This window comes from Natator depressus, chromosome 2 (assembly GCF_965152275.1).
Source record: "Natator depressus isolate rNatDep1 chromosome 2, rNatDep2.hap1, whole genome shotgun sequence".
Lineage (NCBI taxonomy): Eukaryota > Metazoa > Chordata > Testudines > Cheloniidae > Natator > Natator depressus.
This window is the reverse complement of record NC_134235.1, coordinates 143807391-143825707: the sequence shown is the minus strand read 5'-3', so window position 1 is coordinate 143825707 and position 18317 is coordinate 143807391. Positions and strand designations below refer to the sequence as shown.

Genomic DNA, 18317 nt, shown 5'->3' with positions numbered 1-18317 from the left:
GTCTTGTGTTTCCTAAATAAAAGTGTTTTGAGGTTTCATATCAGAGAGCAGTCCTGTATGCTTGTGAATGGGTAAGAACTGCTGGACAGTGTGACCAGGGAGATCAAACTTTAGTTTCCTAGAGCCAGTATTGCTCTGGGTTGGAGCTTGAGGCACTTGTTTCAGTTATTTAACCAGTTCCCTAGACAGTATTTAATATGGCTCTTGACAATGGGCTAACTAGTTTTCAGAGAACATGGAGAAACCTACCAACTCCTCCAAAGTAAGGTGAGATGGTATTCCAGACACCAATGCTGCCTTTTCTCAAGCGCTGTCCCATGGCTAGTTCAAGATGAAACAATGGGATTCCTTCAAAGACAAGTGCTATGACATATGGGATCAAGAATGCCCCTGGGAACATAATTAAAAATAGTTAAGCCATAGAAGCTCTGCATCTCACACAGATTTTTTTGCTTTATTGCTGCTTGTGGGCCTTGAGTATTACAGTAATAAAACATAACAATCAGATAGTGGCCCAACTGCTATAGGTCTTGTACAAGCACAGGGTCAGATTACTCAGTCAGCAATTTAGTTGTGGGAGGCATGACTCAGATTCTTCATGTTACAAACCCCCTAACCTTAAGCAATGCAGATTCTCTTCAGTAATCATAAGGCTACAAATATCCTCCAACATTCCCTCCATTTCTCCTCCTTTCAAATGTTTAATCTCCCCTCCTTCTCCAGCAAGCACTACTTATTCTACTTTTTTCTCCCTCACCAGCAAACACCCTCATCTCGCTTCCTAGCCAATGCCTTTTCTCCCCCTGCTTCAGTTTCCCTCCCTAAGGTTCTCACAAACCTGACCCTCACTCAGTTTTCCACCCCAGGATCCTCACCTGTCCTTCTCCTCTGATCACCTGACATTGCACATACTTGAACCTTCTTCACAGTAAGGGGAGGATCAGAAAAAAGTAAGAGATAGGACCTAGACACCTAAGTCCAGCATTTACATGCCCCTTACATTTACAATACCCTATTCAGCTGCTGCTGAATGCTGTAGGTGCCTAACTCACCTGGTGTCTACATTTCTGCTGTTAAAGTTCCCTACATGCCTAAATTTTTTGCCTCTGGCTATGTGCATTACTGTCTTGCTCTAGGCACCTGGATGTCTAAATGCCAGAGCAACCCACAAATGGTCTATTTCACCTCTAGGACTTGATCAGGTAGGCATGCTCAGAGCATGCCTACCTGAATCAGGCCCATTCAAAATCTAGCTGGAGGAAAAGCAGCAGCAGCATTATATTAGGGAGAAGGAAGAAATTTCCACAATGGAAAACAGGGCCAGATTAAGACTCAAGTCCTTCTCCTACCTTCCCATCCTTCACTACCTATCTCTGATGTGTAACATGGCTGCCCCTCTGCACTACTACTACTACTTCATGAGGCTGGACAGTGAGGGGAGGGGAAGGCTGCATGGCAGCTGAGACTAGACAGGGAGAAACAATTTTATAATTCGGCCAAACTTCAACCACTTGACTGAAAATTTCCCATGCCATGTGTCTGCCTCAGGAAGGATGTTGATAAAATGGAGAGGAGCTCCAGTTCAGAGAAGAGCTATGATAATAATTAAAGGATTAGAAAACCTTACAATTGCTGATGTGGGCACTGGGATTCTGGGCACAGCAACCAAGAGCAGGGATACAATCTTCTGGAACCCAGGCAACATCAAGAAAGTGGAAGCGACCTGACTCTAATGCAGAGGATACCTGAATTGGCAGAGGGGAGGGAAAGAGGGGAAGAGTGGTGGAGTTAATAGTTTGGCTGTGCAATGGGATTTGGAGCAAGTAGGGGGAGGGAAGCATAAGATCTGAGAAGGAGCCAGGGAGAAGATTGGTTGAAGAGACTGGGATAGGGAGACTGGGACTCAGACAGGTAGACCAGCAGTGGAGACTGGGACTCACTAGATGTGGGAACCGGGACTGGTATGAGGATGCAAGGAGGAAGCTGGGGAGACTTGGATGATGAGCTAGTGTGGGATGTGTGTAAGAAACAGAATGGGTACAGGCTGTAGGAGACCCAGAGAAAAGCATCTGTGACCACTCAGATATGCTCCCCTCCAGAGACTGGAATGGAAACCAAGATTCATGGGTCTCAACATTCCCCTACTGCCAGCAAATGTCAGAGAAGCCCCAGCTAGCAGTAGTAGGTTGCCATTTGAACAAATGGAATAATTGACAGAAGATGGCAGTGGGTCTAAAAGTTCCAGTCCTGCTTGTGACCAAGGTTTGCATCAGTATGATTCCATATGATGGAATTTTCTTTTTTTTAAAACTGTTAAATTACAATAAAACTGTAAAAAGAACATTATTAAGCTTGCAAAGATGTAAGCCAGTGGACTGAATGTGTTCTACTCTGCCATCTGTTGACGAACTGGGGGGAAAGCCCTCAGAAGAAGACTGTGTTTGCATAGACACACATACTTGCCTCTGATCAGCAAAGAGGCCTGCTTTGCCAAAGTGATCAATTTTCAATGTTGATCAAAAATTATAAGTTTTGGATTCAAGGGTAATAAAATGTTGTTATTATTGGCTGACTAAAAGGCAACAAACTATACTTAATATGCCCTAATGGAGGGGAGTCACCTAAAATCTAGCCTTGTTTGCTAGGTGTGGGGTATTGATGCCAAACCCTTGTGAAAGACAGGGTTGAGGGGGGCAACAGGTGTTCCTGCTTGGTGCTATTGGCTCATTTAAATGGTACTAGATGCCATGTGATCTCCCCCCACCTGTCTTTAAAGAGAGAGGTGCTAGGATTCAATTGGGCGTTCTTGTTTCTTCTCAGTGATCGCTAGAGCTGAAATCTCTGATAAGCTGGTCTTGAGGCTGAGCCATAGTCCTGGTGTGGGGTCAGTGTTGAAAACAGTGGTGAAAACAATGCAGGGGAGGTAATGGCAGCGACAGTTGTTGGGAAAGATATATCAATATACATTGTGATTCATATATCCATGTAAGATGTCATTGAGGCCTGGTATGAATTATGCGTGCTTGACATGAATGCATGCATTGCAAGTTAGCAACTGAAGCAAGGACTTAAGGTCAGGGACTGTTAGAACTCTTTGTGCAAAAGCAATCTTATGTTTCGAGACAAATGCGGAAAATCATCAGAAAAGGAAATAACACCAGCTAGACTGATATAAAATTGTATAAGAATTGGAGGAAATGGCACGCCTTGGATCATGGTGGCCCGCCCAAGAGTGTCTCTTTGGAATTGTGCAGATAGAAGGCCTAGTAAACAAAGGCAAAAAACCGATGACCCAACGGAATGAACTAGAAATGGATGCCTATGATTTCTGCAAATTGGAGTCGTTTATTGATCCAGAGTCCCGTGTGGATATAGATGTGGTTTTGCCAGCTCCCCGCATCTCATGATTTTATCCTGATGGAAGGTACTTTGACTGGCCATCAGGATCATTCTGACCTTTGGACTCTGGTATAGTATGTTTAGGGTGTGAATGTGGAGTGAGTAAGGTTTGTTTTGTAATCAATAAAGAGCATTTAGAGTATTATATACCAACACTGTGTCTGATATCTGCTTGCTCCCCATCCCGTAGGGAGACCTCTGTTATGGGTCTAACACAGTGAGGTTCCATGTTACCCAGTGAAATCACAAGCACTGGGCTAGATGGAGGAACCTTAGACTACTGCAGGTGGCGGCAGTGACGTTTACCAGCAGTAGCAGTGGTGAGCAGATGAGCAGAAGTTGGCGTTGCTCAGGCACCACCTCAACACCCCCTGGACTCTGGAACTTCACTGACCTGGGACATCAAACCAGAGTGGAGTGCAACAGAGGGAAAAGGGGAGTGGTGTGTTTAAGGACATTCACACCACAAGGAGGGAAACTGAGGCAAAGGACTACTGCTCAAGATACTGTATGGTGGGTTTACTTATTGTTTGTTTACTTCAGAATCTCTACTGCAGTGTTTTCCCAAATTAATCCTATGTTCCCTCTCCTCTTAATAAAAGTTTTCTTTTGTTATACACAGACTTAATGCTTGCAGGTGGGGACGTATTGACTCTTAGAGGCAGCCCAGGGATAGTGGTTCGTTTTTCTGTGTGAGGGCTGGAGCCAGTTCTGTTTTGTAATGTTAAGAGCAACCTCTAGATATTAAACCTGGCCCTTGTTACTGCCAGCACCACCTGTCAGAAGGGTTACTAAAACAAGTACTCAGAAGTTAGGAAATGCCAGAATTAAGCCTGCCTGTGCAGCTTTAAATTGGTTCATTTATGCATATTCATTATAATTCAGTCATTAATTACATGATAATACTATTTTTCCCCACTGGATTCCTGTCACATTCAGTGCACAGAATGGATGGTGCTTGCTCATTGAATTAGCACCAGGGTTCTCAACCCTTTTTCTTTGAGCCCGTCCCCCCACCCCCATCATGCTATAAAAACTTCACAGCTCACCTGTGCCATAACAACTGTTTTCTTCCATATAAAAGCCAGGGCCAACATTAAGGGGTAGGAAGCAGGGCAATTGCCTGGGGCCCCACACCACAGGGGGAACTGCGAACTGCGAAGCTAAGTTGCTCAGGCTTTGGCTTCAGCCCGGGGCTATGAGTCTAATGGCAACTATGCTTGGTGGACCCCCTGAAACCTGCTCGCAGCCCCCCAAGGAGCCCCAGACCCCTGCTTGAGGGCCACTGAATTAGCACATATCCAGTAAAAAGAAAAGGAGTACTTGTGGCACCTTAGAGACTAACCAATTTATTTGAGCATGAGCTTTCGTGAGCTACAGCTCACTTCATCGGATGCTCACGAAAGCTCATGCTCAAATAAATTGGTTAGTCTCTAAGGTGCCACAAGTATTCCTTTCTTTTTGCGAATACAGACTAACACGGCTGTTACTCTGAAACCTGTCACATATCCAGTGTTTTATTTTCATTGTTCAATGGATGGTTCCAAAGCATCGTTTACTGGACACTATTCAAACCCTGCTCCAAATGCAAAATTAACTTGACATTGATTTCAGTTGCTGCTGTGAATGCTCAACTCTTCTGCAAATCAGACTGCAGGGTCTCAAGTCAGGCACCTAAAAAATGAGGAGCACACCTGTGAAAAGTTTAGTTTCAGTGACCTGCCCAGTATCATACCGGAACTCTGCGTGAGAGGCAGGGATAGACCCCTGATACCAGTCAGCTCTGTGTTCTTGGGGAACCAGGGTGCAGTATTGAGCCTGTCTGACTCATGAAAGACACCCCCCCACACACACACCTCTATCTATCTGCCAGGGGAGAGTTTGTCACCAGTCTTCTGTCTGAGGAGCAGACAGAATGTGCCCCTCAGCTTATAATGATTGAGGATATGTCAGTTGTCTCAGGAGTCCTTCTGGACTCAAATGAACCCCAGAAAGATGCTCAGGAAGATGTTTCTGTAGAGCAACCCCTAGCTAAAAAGGGAAAGGACAAAATTTCTGGGGAAAATGAATTGTTGCCTAAAAGTGCTCCTGAAGGAATAGAACCTCATGCTAGCTTTTGCAAGCAGTTTGCTGCAACTGAAGGGTATGGAAGTGAGTTGATTGAGTTAGCTCATAATGAATCATTGCCTGTAGCAAGCAACAGTATAGGTGCTGAGAAATGTGGTTCAGTTTCTAGCTGCCAAAGTTTTTCAACTGTGTATAAATCCACTGACTTTGTTTTAAAAAGATCCAGGGTGGAAGCCATCCCTACTAAAACCAACACTGCCTCTGTCACTGCTAAGCAGCTCTTTACACACACCTGGGATGGCCACTACTCTATTGTGAATGGGGCTAGCCCTAATGTTTGTCAGGTAGAAATTCTGAATAGGAAAAATGGGAAACCCTGGCAGAAATAGTTTCATTCCTCACAGCTCAAAGAATGGAAGGATAAACCACCTGACCCTCAAGACTGTCTTCTCCATCCTGTCAGCCTCCCTTCTTGGCCAGCAAGAAGGAACAGCTTTGAGCCATTGGAAAATACGTATCAAGTGGGCTAGTCAGTGCCTACCCTGATGTTAAGACAGGAAAAGTCCAGAAAAGTCCTTGACTTCTTATGGCCACCCTCACGTAGGTCACTACTTCATGTTTATCCTGTAATATTGGTCCCAGATTCTCCCAATATATACAGGGGGAGTGTGGAAATTTGTTCTCTCTTGTCTGGCCCCTCACAGGTCCCGAACACAACCCATGGCATCCCACTGGTGCACCAACACCCTACTGGTCATAAGTGTCTGGAGTCTGATGCGGTCCAGGCTCTATGCTGTACCTGTGATCCCTCTGAGCCTCTGGAGGTGCTTTCCAGTGGAGCCCAGAAAGCAAAATTGCTGTGCCAAACGCTGAACTGGACTTTAGCTGGACATGACTTGATTCAGTAAAGTCCCCCAGACTGGGTAGTTCCATTAAAAGGCACACATTGTAACAAGCTCATGCCAGCAATTTGGTTTAAATTCTATGGGCATATTGCCATTTAGGAGGGATTTCATGAGCCCAATTTGTACAGAGTGGAATTGGGCCAACAACAAAAGAAAACTTTAAATTTCAACCCTCTGATCACAAACCTTGCTCTCCTCCAACGTTTAAGAGCCCCAATTTCAGGACCCCATGTGTTGAAATTGGATCAACAAAAACATTTGGTTTTTCATAGAATCATAGAATATCAGAGTTGGAAGGGACCTCTGGAGGTCATCTAGTCCAACCCCCTGCCCAGAGCAGGACCAATCCCAACTAAATCATCCCAGCCTGGGCTTTGTCAAGCCTGACCTTAAAAACTTCTTAGGAAGGGGATTCCACCACCTCCCTAGGTAACGCATTCCAGTGTTTCACCACCCTCCTAGTGAAAACTTTTTTCCTAATATCCAACCTAAATCTCCCCCACTGCAACTTGAGACCATTACTCCTTGTCCTGTCATCTGCTATCACTGAGAATAGTCTAGATCCATCCTCTTTGGATCCACCTTTCAGGTAGTTAAAAGCAGCTATCAAATCCCCCCTCATTCTTCTCTTCCGCAGACTAAACAATCCCAGTTCCCTCAGCCTCTCCTCATAAGTCATGTGTTCCAGACCCCTAATCATTTTTGTTGCCCTTCACTGGACTCTCTCCAATATCTCCACATCCTTCTTGTAGTGTGGAGCCCAAAACTGGACACAGTACTCCAGATGAGGCCTCACCAATGTCGAATAGAGGGGAACGATCACATCCCTCGATCTGCTGGCAATGCCCCTAATTATACACCCCAAAATGCCATTGGCCTTCTTGGCAACAAGGGCACACTGTTGACTCATATCCAGCTTTTTGTCCACTGTCACCCCTAGGTCCTTCTCTGCAGAACTGCTGCCTAGCCATTCGGTCTCTAGTCTGTAGCGGTGCATTGGATTCTTCCATCCTAAGTGCAGGACTCTGCACTTGTCCTTGTTGAACCTCATCAGATTTCTTTTGCCCCAATCCTCCAATTTGTCTAGGTCCCTCTGTATCCTATCCCTACCCTCCAGCGTATCTACCACTCCTCCCAGTTTAGTGTCATCCGCAAACTTGCAGAGGGTGCAATCCACACCATCCTCCAGATCATTAATGAAGATATTGAACAAAACCGGCCCCAGGACCGACCCTTGGGGCACTCCGCTAGATACCGGCTGCCAACTAGACATGGATCCATTGATCACTACCCTTTGAGCCTGACAATCTAGCCAACTTTCTTCTACCCACCTTGTAGTGCATCCATCCAGCCCATACTTCTTTAACTTGCTGACAAGAATACTGTGGGAGACGGTGTCAAAAGCTTTGCTAAAGTCGAGGAATAACATGTCCACTGCTTTCCCTTCATCCATGGAACTAGTTATCTCATCATAGAACGCAATTAGGTTAGTCAGGCATGACCTTCCCTTGGTGAATCCATGCTGACTGTTCCTGATCACTTTCCTCTCATCTAAGTGCTTCAGAATTGATTCCTTGAGGACATGCTCCATGATTTTTCCGGGGACTGAGGTGAGGCTGACCGGCCTGTAGTTCCCAGGATCCTCCTTCTTCCCTTTTTTAAAGATTGGCACTACATTAGCCTTTTTCCAGTCTTCCGGGACTTCCCCGGATCGCCATGAGTTTTCAAAGATAATGGCCAATGGCTCTGCAATCACATCCGCCAATTTCTTTAGCACTCTCGGATGCAACGCATCTGGCCCCATGGACTTGTGCACGTCCAGTTTTTCTAAATAGTCCCGAACCACTTCTTCCTTCACAGGGGGCTGGCCACCTCCTCCCCATGCTTTGCTGCCCAGTGCAGTAGTCTGGGAGCTGACCTTGTTTGTGAAGACAGAGGCAAAAAAAGCATTGAGTACATTAGCTTTTTCCACATCCTCTGTCACTAGGTTGCCTCCCTCATTCAGTAAGGGGCCCACACTTTCCTTGGCTTTCTTCTTGTTGCCAACATACCTGAAGAAATCCTTCTTGTTACTCTTAACATCTCTCGCTAGCTGCAACCTCAGACTTCTCTGAAGGAGGTTCAAATCCACTTAGAGGGCATGAATATCTCTCACACAGCACCTGCGTGTGCTCCCTTGATTGGAACTAGCCATAAGGGTTGGGATGAATGGGTAACCTGGGAATAAGTCTCACTGTTCCTTTGATGTTATCCAGGAAGAGGGTTCTGTTCTTTTCTATGTTGGTAAAGCGCATGTGTGTGTATAAGAACAAAATGTAATATTGTATTAATTAATGGACATTGGACCCAACCCATGGTGCCTTATGCTAAACACTGTTTCTGTAATGTAACAACCATTGTTAGTTGTGATATTAAGTTTACTGTGCCTATATGGACTGTACAACATTTAAATGCCTATCCTGAGCTTTACAAGGAGGTTTCCCCCATTTCAGCCACAGCTAAAAACACAGGCCATCACTCCTGGTGGGAGTCTTTGCTTGGGTGGAGCCCCAGTGCAACAGGTCTTTTGAATATCATGCTTCACCCCATTGTGGTGATCATTGGTTTCCAAATTATACTAGCAATTGGTCTGGTTCTACTGGTTTGTTGGATACAACAACTGATGTGGTGGCTGCAATGGATGGAAGATCAGATCCGGTACCACAGAGTAAGGATGTGATGGGGATACTCGCTCAGCGCAAGCACCCCATCAATAGGGGGACTTGATACCAGTCAGTTCTGTGTTCTTGGGGAATGAGGGCGCAGTATCTAGCCTGTCTGACTCATGAAAGACACCCCCACCCCCGTCTCTGCTTGAACCAAAACCAATCAGAGAAAAGGCTTGCAGAGAGCAGTGAAGGGCGCTGGGAGACACACCCAGACCCCTCCTGACAAGGGTGACAAGATTAAGACCTCTCCATTAGCATGCAGAATGGAGAACAGAGACCACTCCCCTAGATACTGCGCCCTGGTTCCCCAAAATACAGTGGGGAGATTTATATACACAGAGAACATGAAACAGTGGGTGTTACCATACACACTGTAACGAGTGATCAGGTAAGGTGAGCTATTATCAGCAGGAGCAGGGGGGAAACCTTTTGTAGTGATAATCAAGGTGGGCCATTTCCAGCAGTTGACAAGAACATGTAGATAGGCATAGCGGTCAGAAGGTTTCTGGTATAGGGTGGTGTTTATGTGACCATCGCTTATTAGCACTGTTGTGTCCAGGAAGTGGATCTCTTGTGTGGACTGGTCCAGGCTGAGGTTGATGGTGGGATGGAAATTGTTGAAATCATGGTGGAATTCCTCAAGGGCTTCTTTTCCATGGGTCCAGATGATGAAGATGTCATCAATGTAGCGCAAGTAGAATAGGGGCATTAGGGGACGAGAGCTGAGGAAGCGTTGTTCTAAGTCAGCCATCCCACCATCAACCTCAGCTTGGACCAGTCCACACAAGAGATCCACTTCCTGGACACTACGGTGCTAATAAGCAATGGTCACATAAACACCACCCTATACCGGAAACCTACTGACCGCTATGCCTACCTACACGCCTCCAACTTTCATCCACACCACACCACATGATCCATTGTCTACAGCCAAGCTCTATGATACAACTGCATTTGCTCCAACCCCTCAGACAGAGACAAAAACCTACAAGATCTCTATCAAGCATTCTTACAACTACAATACCCACCTGCTGAAATGAAGAAAGAGATTGACAGAGCCAGAAGAGTACCCAGAAGTTACCTACTACAGGACAGGCCCAACAAAGAAAATAACAGAACGCCACTAGCCATCACCTTAAGCCCCCAATTAAAACCTCTCCAACGGATCATCAAGGATCTACAACCTATCCTGAAGGATGACCCATCACGCTCACAGATCTTGGGAGATAGGCCAGTCCTTGCTTACAGACAGCCCCCCAACCTGAAGCCAATACTCACCAGCAACGACACAACAAAACCACTAACCCAGGAACCTATCCTTGCAACAAAGTCCGTTGCCAACTGTGGCCACATATCTATTCAGGGGACACCATCATAGGGCCTAATCACATCAGCCACACTATCAGAGGCTCGTTCACCTGCACATCTACCAATGTGATATGTGCCAACAATGCCCCTCTGCCATGTACATTGGTCAAACTGGACAGTCTCTACATAAAAGAATAAATGGATACAAATTAGACATCAAGAATTATAACATTCAAAAACAGTCAGAGAACACTTCAATCTCTTTAGTCACTCGATTACAGACCTAAAAGTGGCAATTCTTCAACAAAAATACTTCAGAAATGGACTCCAACAAGAGACTGCTGAATTGGAATTAATTTGCAAACTAGATACAGTTAACTTAGGCTTGAATAGCGACTGGGAGTGGATGGGTCATTACACAAAGTAAAACTATTTCCCAATGTTTGTTTCCCCTCCACCCCACTGTTCCTCACACGTTCTTGTCAACTGCTGGAAATGGCCCACCTTGATTATCACTACAAAAGGTTTTTCCCCTCCGCTCTCCTGCTGGTAATAGCTCACCTTACCTGATCACTCTCGTTACAGTGTGTATGATAACACCCATTGTTTCATGTTCTCTGTGTATATAAATCTCCGCACCGTATTTTCAACTGCATGCATCCGATGAAGTGAGCTGTAGCTCACGAAAGCTTATGCTCAAATAAATTTGTTCATCTCTAGGGTGCCACAAGTACTCCTTTTTCTTTTTGCGGCTACAGACTAACAAGGCTGCTACTCTGAGACCCAAACTCTGTATCCCACTGGGACTCCATCTCCTGACTGATCATGCTGGGGGCTCTGCCTGTCTCCCGCACTCAGAACCCTGAGTTACCACCATCACCTGGAAACCCCGACCATTTCAAGCTTCAGGGAGCAGTGAGATCCTTTTCTTTCTGTCTCTGTTTTCCTTTCTACTTCAGGTATTAACCTTTCATAATGTATGTTATGTTGGTTTAGGCTCTCCTTCTGTAGTTATCACTATTATCCAATAAATAACTTTTACAGTTAAGCTGGTTGCTTCTCTCTCTGAACTTTACTCTTTTGTGTTTTTAGCTTCCCCATTCACTCTGCAGCAACACTTCTTTTACCTAAGCTAAAGATCCCTGTAGTGCCCAAAAATACTGTGGGGGATAGGGATGTGCTGAACCTGTGGCATATAAGGGTGACAGCTTGAAAGTGCTGCTTGGCCCAGCCTATTGAGCCCAGGGGCAAAAAGGGGGGCAGCTTGAAAGTGCTGATTGACCCAATCTGCTCAGACTTGCTCTGTGTGTGTGTTGGGGGGCAGGGAGGGAACCCAGCCTTAGGGAACACAGGTCATGCAGGATGGCTTTGTTCCAGGTGAGCCATGAGTGGGCCTGACTGTTACTAAAAAGCCAGTCAGCTGTGAACCAGCTGAGCGGTGAACAGCGGAGAGGCTAACAGAGGGAGTTTGCCTAGGGAGAGCCCACTGAGGCTTTCATCTTGCAGACTTCTCTGAGTAGTTACTACAACACCTGAGGAAGCTTGTAGAAGAAAGGTAATATGGATGGTGAGCGTTCAGCTGTTGTTACCCGCACAGGATGTGCTATGTTTGTCTTTCGTCCACAGGACAGAAGCGACTTTGTCTGTACAAAGTGCAAGCTGGTCTCCATATTGAAGAGAAGGTTCAAGGTCTGGAAAAACAAGTATCAACCCTGTGTTGCATAAGAGAAACTGAAGATTTCCTGGACAGACGTCAGGATATGCTTCTACGGACACAACATTCTGAAGATTCAGAGCAGGCTGCTCAGCGGGGATAGAAGGACGGTGCAGAAATTTGGCAGCATGTGACCTCCAGAAGAAGAAAGGGGAGCATCCATGTACCAGCAATGCAGATACAGGTAAGCAACCATTTTCATGTTCTCTCCACAGGTACTAATGCGGAGAGTGGACTAGATGATACATCTGAAAGAAGGGAACACAAGCAGTCTCCGCCGATTGGAAGGCATGAGATGCACTGTCCCAGGGATGGGGGTTCCACAACCATCGATCCCAAGAGAAGGAGGCGGGTGGTGGGGGTCAGGGACTCCCTCCTCAGGGGGACTGAGTCGTCTATCTGCCACCCCAACCAGGAAAACCGAGAAGTCTGCTTCTTGCTAAGAGCTAGGATTCACGATGTGACGAAGAGACTGCTGAGACTCATCAAGCCCTCAGATCGCTACCCCTTCCTGCTTCTCCACGTGGGCACCAATGATACTGCCAAGAATGACCTTGAGTGGATCACTGCAGACTACGTGACTCTGGGAAGAAGGATACAGGAGTTTGAGGTGCAAGTGGTGGTCTTGTCCATCCTCCCTGTGGAAGGAGAAGGCCTGGGTAGAGACCGTCGAATCGTGGAAGTCAACGAATGGCTACGCCGGTGGTGTCGGAGAGAAGGCTTTGGATTCTTTGACCATGGGATGGTGTTCCAAGAAGGCGAAGTGCTAGGCAGAGACGGGCTCCACCTAACAAAGAGAGGGAAGAGCATCTTCGCAAGCAGGCTGGCTAATCTAGTGAGGAGGGCTTTAAACTAGGTTCACTGGGGGAAGGACACCAAAGCCTTGGGGGAAGTGGGATACTGGGAGGAAGCATGAGAAGGGAGGGCTCCTGCCTCGTACTGAGAAAGCGGGACAATCAGCGAGTTCTCTTAAGTGCCTATACACAAATGCAAGAAGCCTGGGAAACAAGCAGGGAGAACTGGAAATCCTGGCACAGTCAAGGAATTATGATGTGATTGGAATAACAGAGACTTGGTGGGATAACTCACATGTCATGGATGGATATAAACTGTTCAGGAAGGACAGGCAGGGCAGAAAAGGTGCGGGAGTTGCATTGTATGTAAGAGAGCAGTATGACTGCTCAAAGCTCTGGTATGAAACTTCAGAAAACCTGAGAGTCTCTGGATTAAGTTTAGACGTGTGAGCAACAAGGGTGATGTCATGGTGGGAGTCTGCTATAGACCACCAGACCAGGGGGATGAGGTGGACGAGGCTTTCTTCCAGCAACTAACAGAAGTTACTAGATTGCAGGCCCTGGTTCTCATGGGAGACTTCAATCACCCTGATATCTGCTGGGAGAGCAATACAGCAGTGCAGAGACAATCCAGGAAGTTTTTGGAAAGTGCAGGAGACAAATTTTCTGGTGCAAGTGCTGAAGGAACCAACTAGGGGCAGAGCTCTTCTTTACCTGCTGCTCACAAACCGGGAAGAATTAGTAGGGGAAGCAAAAGTGGATGGGAACCTGGGAGGCAGTGACCATGAAATGGTTGAGTTCAGGATCCTGACACAAGGAAGAAAGGAGAGCAGCAGAATACAGACCCTGGACTTCAGAAAAGCAGACTTTGACTCCCTCAGGGAACTGATGGGCAGGATCTCCTGGGAGAATAACATGAAGGGGAAAGGAGTCCAGGAGAGCTGGCTGTATTTTAAAGAATCCTCATTGAGGTTACGGGGAGAAACCATCCCAATGTGTAGAAAGAATAGTAAAAATGGCAGGCAACCAGCTTGGCGTAACAGTGAAATCCTTGTTGATCTTAAACACAAAAAAGAAGCTTCCAAGAAGTGGAAGATTGGACAAATGACCAGGGGGGAGTATAAAAATGTTGCTCAGGCATGCAGGAGTGAAATCAGGAAGGCCAAATCACACTTGGAGTTCCAGCTAGCAAGAGACGTTAAGAGTAACAAGAAGGATTTCTTCAGGTATGTTAGCAACAAGAAGTCAAGGAAAATGTGGGCCCTTTACTGAATGAGGGAGGCAACCTAGTGACAGAGGATGTGGCAAAAGCTAATGTACTCAATGCTTTTTTTGCCTCTGTCTTCACGAACAAGGTCAGCTCCCAGACTACTGCACTGGGCAGCACAGCATGGGGAGGAGGTGACCAGCTCTCTGTGGAGAAAGAAGTGGTTTAGGACTATTTAGAAAAGCTGGATGAGCACAAGTCCCTGGGGCCGGATGCGCTGCATCCGAGAGTGCTAAAGGAGTTGGTGGATGTGATTGCAGAGCCATTGGCCATTATCTTTGAAAACTCATGGCGATCGGGGGAGGTCCCAGAAAACTGGAAAAAGGCTAATATAGTGCCCATCTTTAAAATAGGGAAGGAAGAGGATCTGGGGAACTACAGGCCAGTCAGCCTCACCTCAGTCCCTGGAAAAATCATGGAGCAGGTCCTAAAGGAATCAATTCTGAAGCACTTAGAGGAGAGGAAAGTGATCAGGAACAGTCAGCATGGATTCACCAAGGGCAGGTCATGCCTGACTAATCTAATTGCCTTCTATGATGAGATAACTGGCTTTGTGGATGAGGGGAAAGCAGTGGATGTGTTATTCCTTGACTTTAGCAAAGCTTTTGATATGGTCTCCCACAGTATTCTTGCCAGCAAGTTAAAGAAGTATGGACTGGATGAATGGACTATAAAGTGGATAGAAGGCTGGCTATATCGTCAGGCTCAATGGGTAGTGATGAATGGCTCCATGTCTAATTTGCAGCTGGTATCAAGCGGAGTGCCCCAAGGGTTGGTTTTGTTCAATATCTTCATTAATGATCTGGTGGATGGTGTGGATTGCACCCTCAGCAAGTTTGCGGATGACACTAAACTGGGAGGAGAGGTAGATACGCTGGAGGGTAGGGGTAGGATACAGAGGGACCTAGAGAAATGAGAGGATTGGGGCAAAAGAAATCTGATGAGGTTCAGCAAGGACAACTGCAGAGTCCTGCACTTAGGATGGAAAAATCCCATGCACCGCTACAGGCTCGGCAGCAGTTCAGCAGAAAAGGACCTAGGGGATACAGTGGACCAGAAGCTGGATATGAGTCAACAGTGTGCCCTTGTTGCCAAGAAGGCCAATGGCATTTTGGGATGTATAATTAGGGGCATTGCCAGTAGATTGAGGGATGTGATCGTTCCCCTCTATTCGACATTGGTGAGGCCTCATCTGGAGTACTGTGTCCAGTTTTGGGCCCCACACTACAAGAAGGATGTGGAAAAATTGGAAAGAGTCCAGCAGAGGGCAACAAAAATTATTAGGGGGCTGGAACATATGATTTATGAGGAGAGGCTGAGGGAACTGGGATTGTTTAGTCTGCGGAAGAGAAGAATGAGTGGGGATTTGATAGCTGCTTTCAACTACCTGAAAGATGGATCCAAAGAGGATGGATCTAGACTGTTCTCAGTGGTAGCAGATGACAGAACAAGGAGTAATGGTCTCAAGTTGCAGTGGGGGAGATTTGGGTTGGATATTAGGAAAACCTTTTTCACAAGGAGGGTGGTGAAGCACTGGAATGCATTACCTAGGGAGGTGGTGGAATCTCCTTCCTTAAAGGTTTTTAAGGTCAGGCTTGGCAAAGCCCTGGCTGGGCTGATTTAGTTGGGGATTGGTCCTGCTTTGAGCAGGGGGTTGGACTAGATGAGCTCCTGAGGTCCCTTCCAACCTTGATAGTCTATGATTCTGTGATTGGGAGGGGACTTGCAGAAGGGAGAAGTAGAGCTCCATCTGAAAACACACATGACACAAGCAGTTGGTGGATGTGATTGCAGGGCCATTGGCTATTATCTTTGAAAACTCATGGTGATCAGGGGATATGATTTATCTCGGACAACTGATTAAAAAATCCCTGACAACATTGATAAAATTACAGAAACACCCCCCCCCTCGAAGAGTAACCCTAATAAATGAGCATACCCCAAAGTAATGGGCAAATCTGGTGACACCCCCACCTCTCCAGGGCAGCATTCTACTACCTTCATTATAAGACATTCTTTATTTTCCTGCAATCCCCTATCTCATTCACTACTCACTTTCCGGGATCTGACTGGTTGTGGAGGTGGACAGGACTGTTCCGTTGCTTTTCCCTTTGGAAAGGGCACTGGTGCTCAACCAGCTGGTCCTGTCCATGCTCTCGCACTGGTTCAACACCCTAAGCCTGCCTTCAGGAACTCTGGCTAGTCTCCAGAAGATCCTGGAGCTTTTCTGGCTAGGACTGCACTTAAAGAACATAATCTGTTTAATTTATCAAAACTAAGACTGAAAGGTGACTTGATTGTGTATATGTACATTCACAGGGAGAAAATAACAACTATGAAAGTGGTCTTTAATCTAGTGGAGAAAGGCAAAACAGTGAATAGAAACTAAATACAGACAAATTCAAATTAGAAATCAAGGCCAATTTTTTTAACAGTGAGAGTGAGTGAAGATTGGAACAAACTACCAACGAAGTGGTAGATTCTCCATCTCTTGGAGTCTTCAGATTCAGACTGGGTGCCTTTAATCAAATTCAAATTACTGGGCTCAATACAGGGGTAATGGTGAAATGTAATGGCCTGTGATAAACAGACTTGGTTATCTAATTGTTCCTGCTGGCCTTAAATTTTCTATGAATATACACTTACATGCACTATAGCCAGATATGTGTACAGTGGGATTTAATTTCTTCCAATTTTATGCACACATACCTAACCTGTTGCTTCCTTAGGAAAAAGGTCAGGTGTGAAAGTAAAATACAGCTCTTACCAGTACGGGTCCCACTCTTTGCCCCCGGAAGGGGAGGGGCCTCAGGCAGAAGGGGTGAGGCCAGGGGTGGAAGTAAGTTACATTTCTTACCCGTACAGTCCAAACACAAGCAACCCACCTCTCCTATATACTTCATGAATCCCTCCCATTGCGTGACTTAGCTATAGAAAATAAAGCTACTATTACTACTACCAGTACAGTCTGTAATAAAACTTTACTATTGGAATAAGCCAGAAAACTACTGTCACATATTTCTCCTTGTCCTCCCTCCTCCTCCTCCAGCCAGGCTGCTGACGGGGCTACGCTCCCCGTTCCCCGGACCCTCACACTCAGCAGGGGCTGCAGGGGCTCCCCTCTAGCTTGGAGCAGGGAGCAGTGGGACTGGCTGAGGGAGAAGCCTCCCCAGGTAGCCTGCTGTCTGCATAAGAATAGTTTAAATTTAACTGTTCACTCTGCGGATTCGGGGCTATTTCTGGCTTCCTTGTTAATTTCACTCAGGGTTGTTGCTGGCAGCGGGGGAAGGGGCGTTGTGTGAGACCAAGGCAGGGGCAGAATACAATAGGCATTTTACTGCACAGCTTAAATCCAGAGCTAATAAAAGCCAGTGGAAGGGGAAAACTCACTGTCACATTGGTTTCTCTCTCCCTCCTCCTCCAGCCAGGCTGCCTGACTTGGCTAGGCTCCCTGTTTCCCCGACCTCCCCCTCCCTCAGCAGGGGCTGCAGCGGCTCCCCTCTAGCTTGTAGCAGGGAGCAGGGGGACTGGCTGAGGGAAAAGCCTCCCCAGGATGCCTGCTGTCTGCATAAGAACAGTTTAAATTTAGCTGTTCACTCTGTGGCCTGAACTGGGGAATTAGGGGCTATTTCTGGCTTTCTTGTTAATTTCACTCAAGGTTGTTGGGGTGGGGGAGTACCAAAGCCTGGGCAGTTCTTTTCTGCCCCCTGGATGAGGCGATCTTCAATAATATAATACACAAAAAATACAATCAAAATCAGGAACCATTTCCAAGTTCATCTCTATCCCATTACCTCCCCAGCAGAGGATCATGGTTGTGATGTCCAAACTGCTTGCAGATCCTCTTTGAAATATTACTGTTAAAAAAAAAAAACATGGAGAACATGGTGGGAAGATGTGTTCTGATGATCGGGGTTTATTTTGGGTAAAGCAATTTTGATAAAAAAAACCAACTAAAGATTCAAGGGGAAAGCAAATAGCCCCATAGACAAAACCACAAAGGGACTGGAGGGGAAAACTGGATATTCAGGGAAATTATTGTGCCTCCTTTGAAAGAAATAATAGTTTTCATTCCACCCTCTCTATATATTGAATTAAACACCTGAAATGTGCTTAGGACATAGGGGCTCAGATCTCTTTTTGTTTTGTGGGTGT

The 18317-nt window shown here is 46.2% G+C and overlaps 1 protein-coding gene across 4 annotated transcripts in view; it reads right to left on the bottom strand.

Moving 5' to 3' along the window:
- Nucleotides 1–18317, bottom strand: part of LOC141982752 (sodium-dependent neutral amino acid transporter B(0)AT3-like) — a 120138-nt gene that overhangs the window by 79484 nt on the left and 22337 nt on the right. For 3 of the 4 annotated variants that reach the window (XM_074945085.1, XM_074945084.1, XM_074945083.1), the window contains exon 2: nucleotides 250–390. The exons of the other annotated variant lie outside the window; for it this stretch is intronic. In XM_074945085.1, the coding sequence (XP_074801186.1) occupies nucleotides 250–390 (141 nt within the window). The remainder of the gene's footprint in view (nucleotides 1–249; nucleotides 391–18317) is intronic. 4 annotated transcript variants of the gene reach the window in all.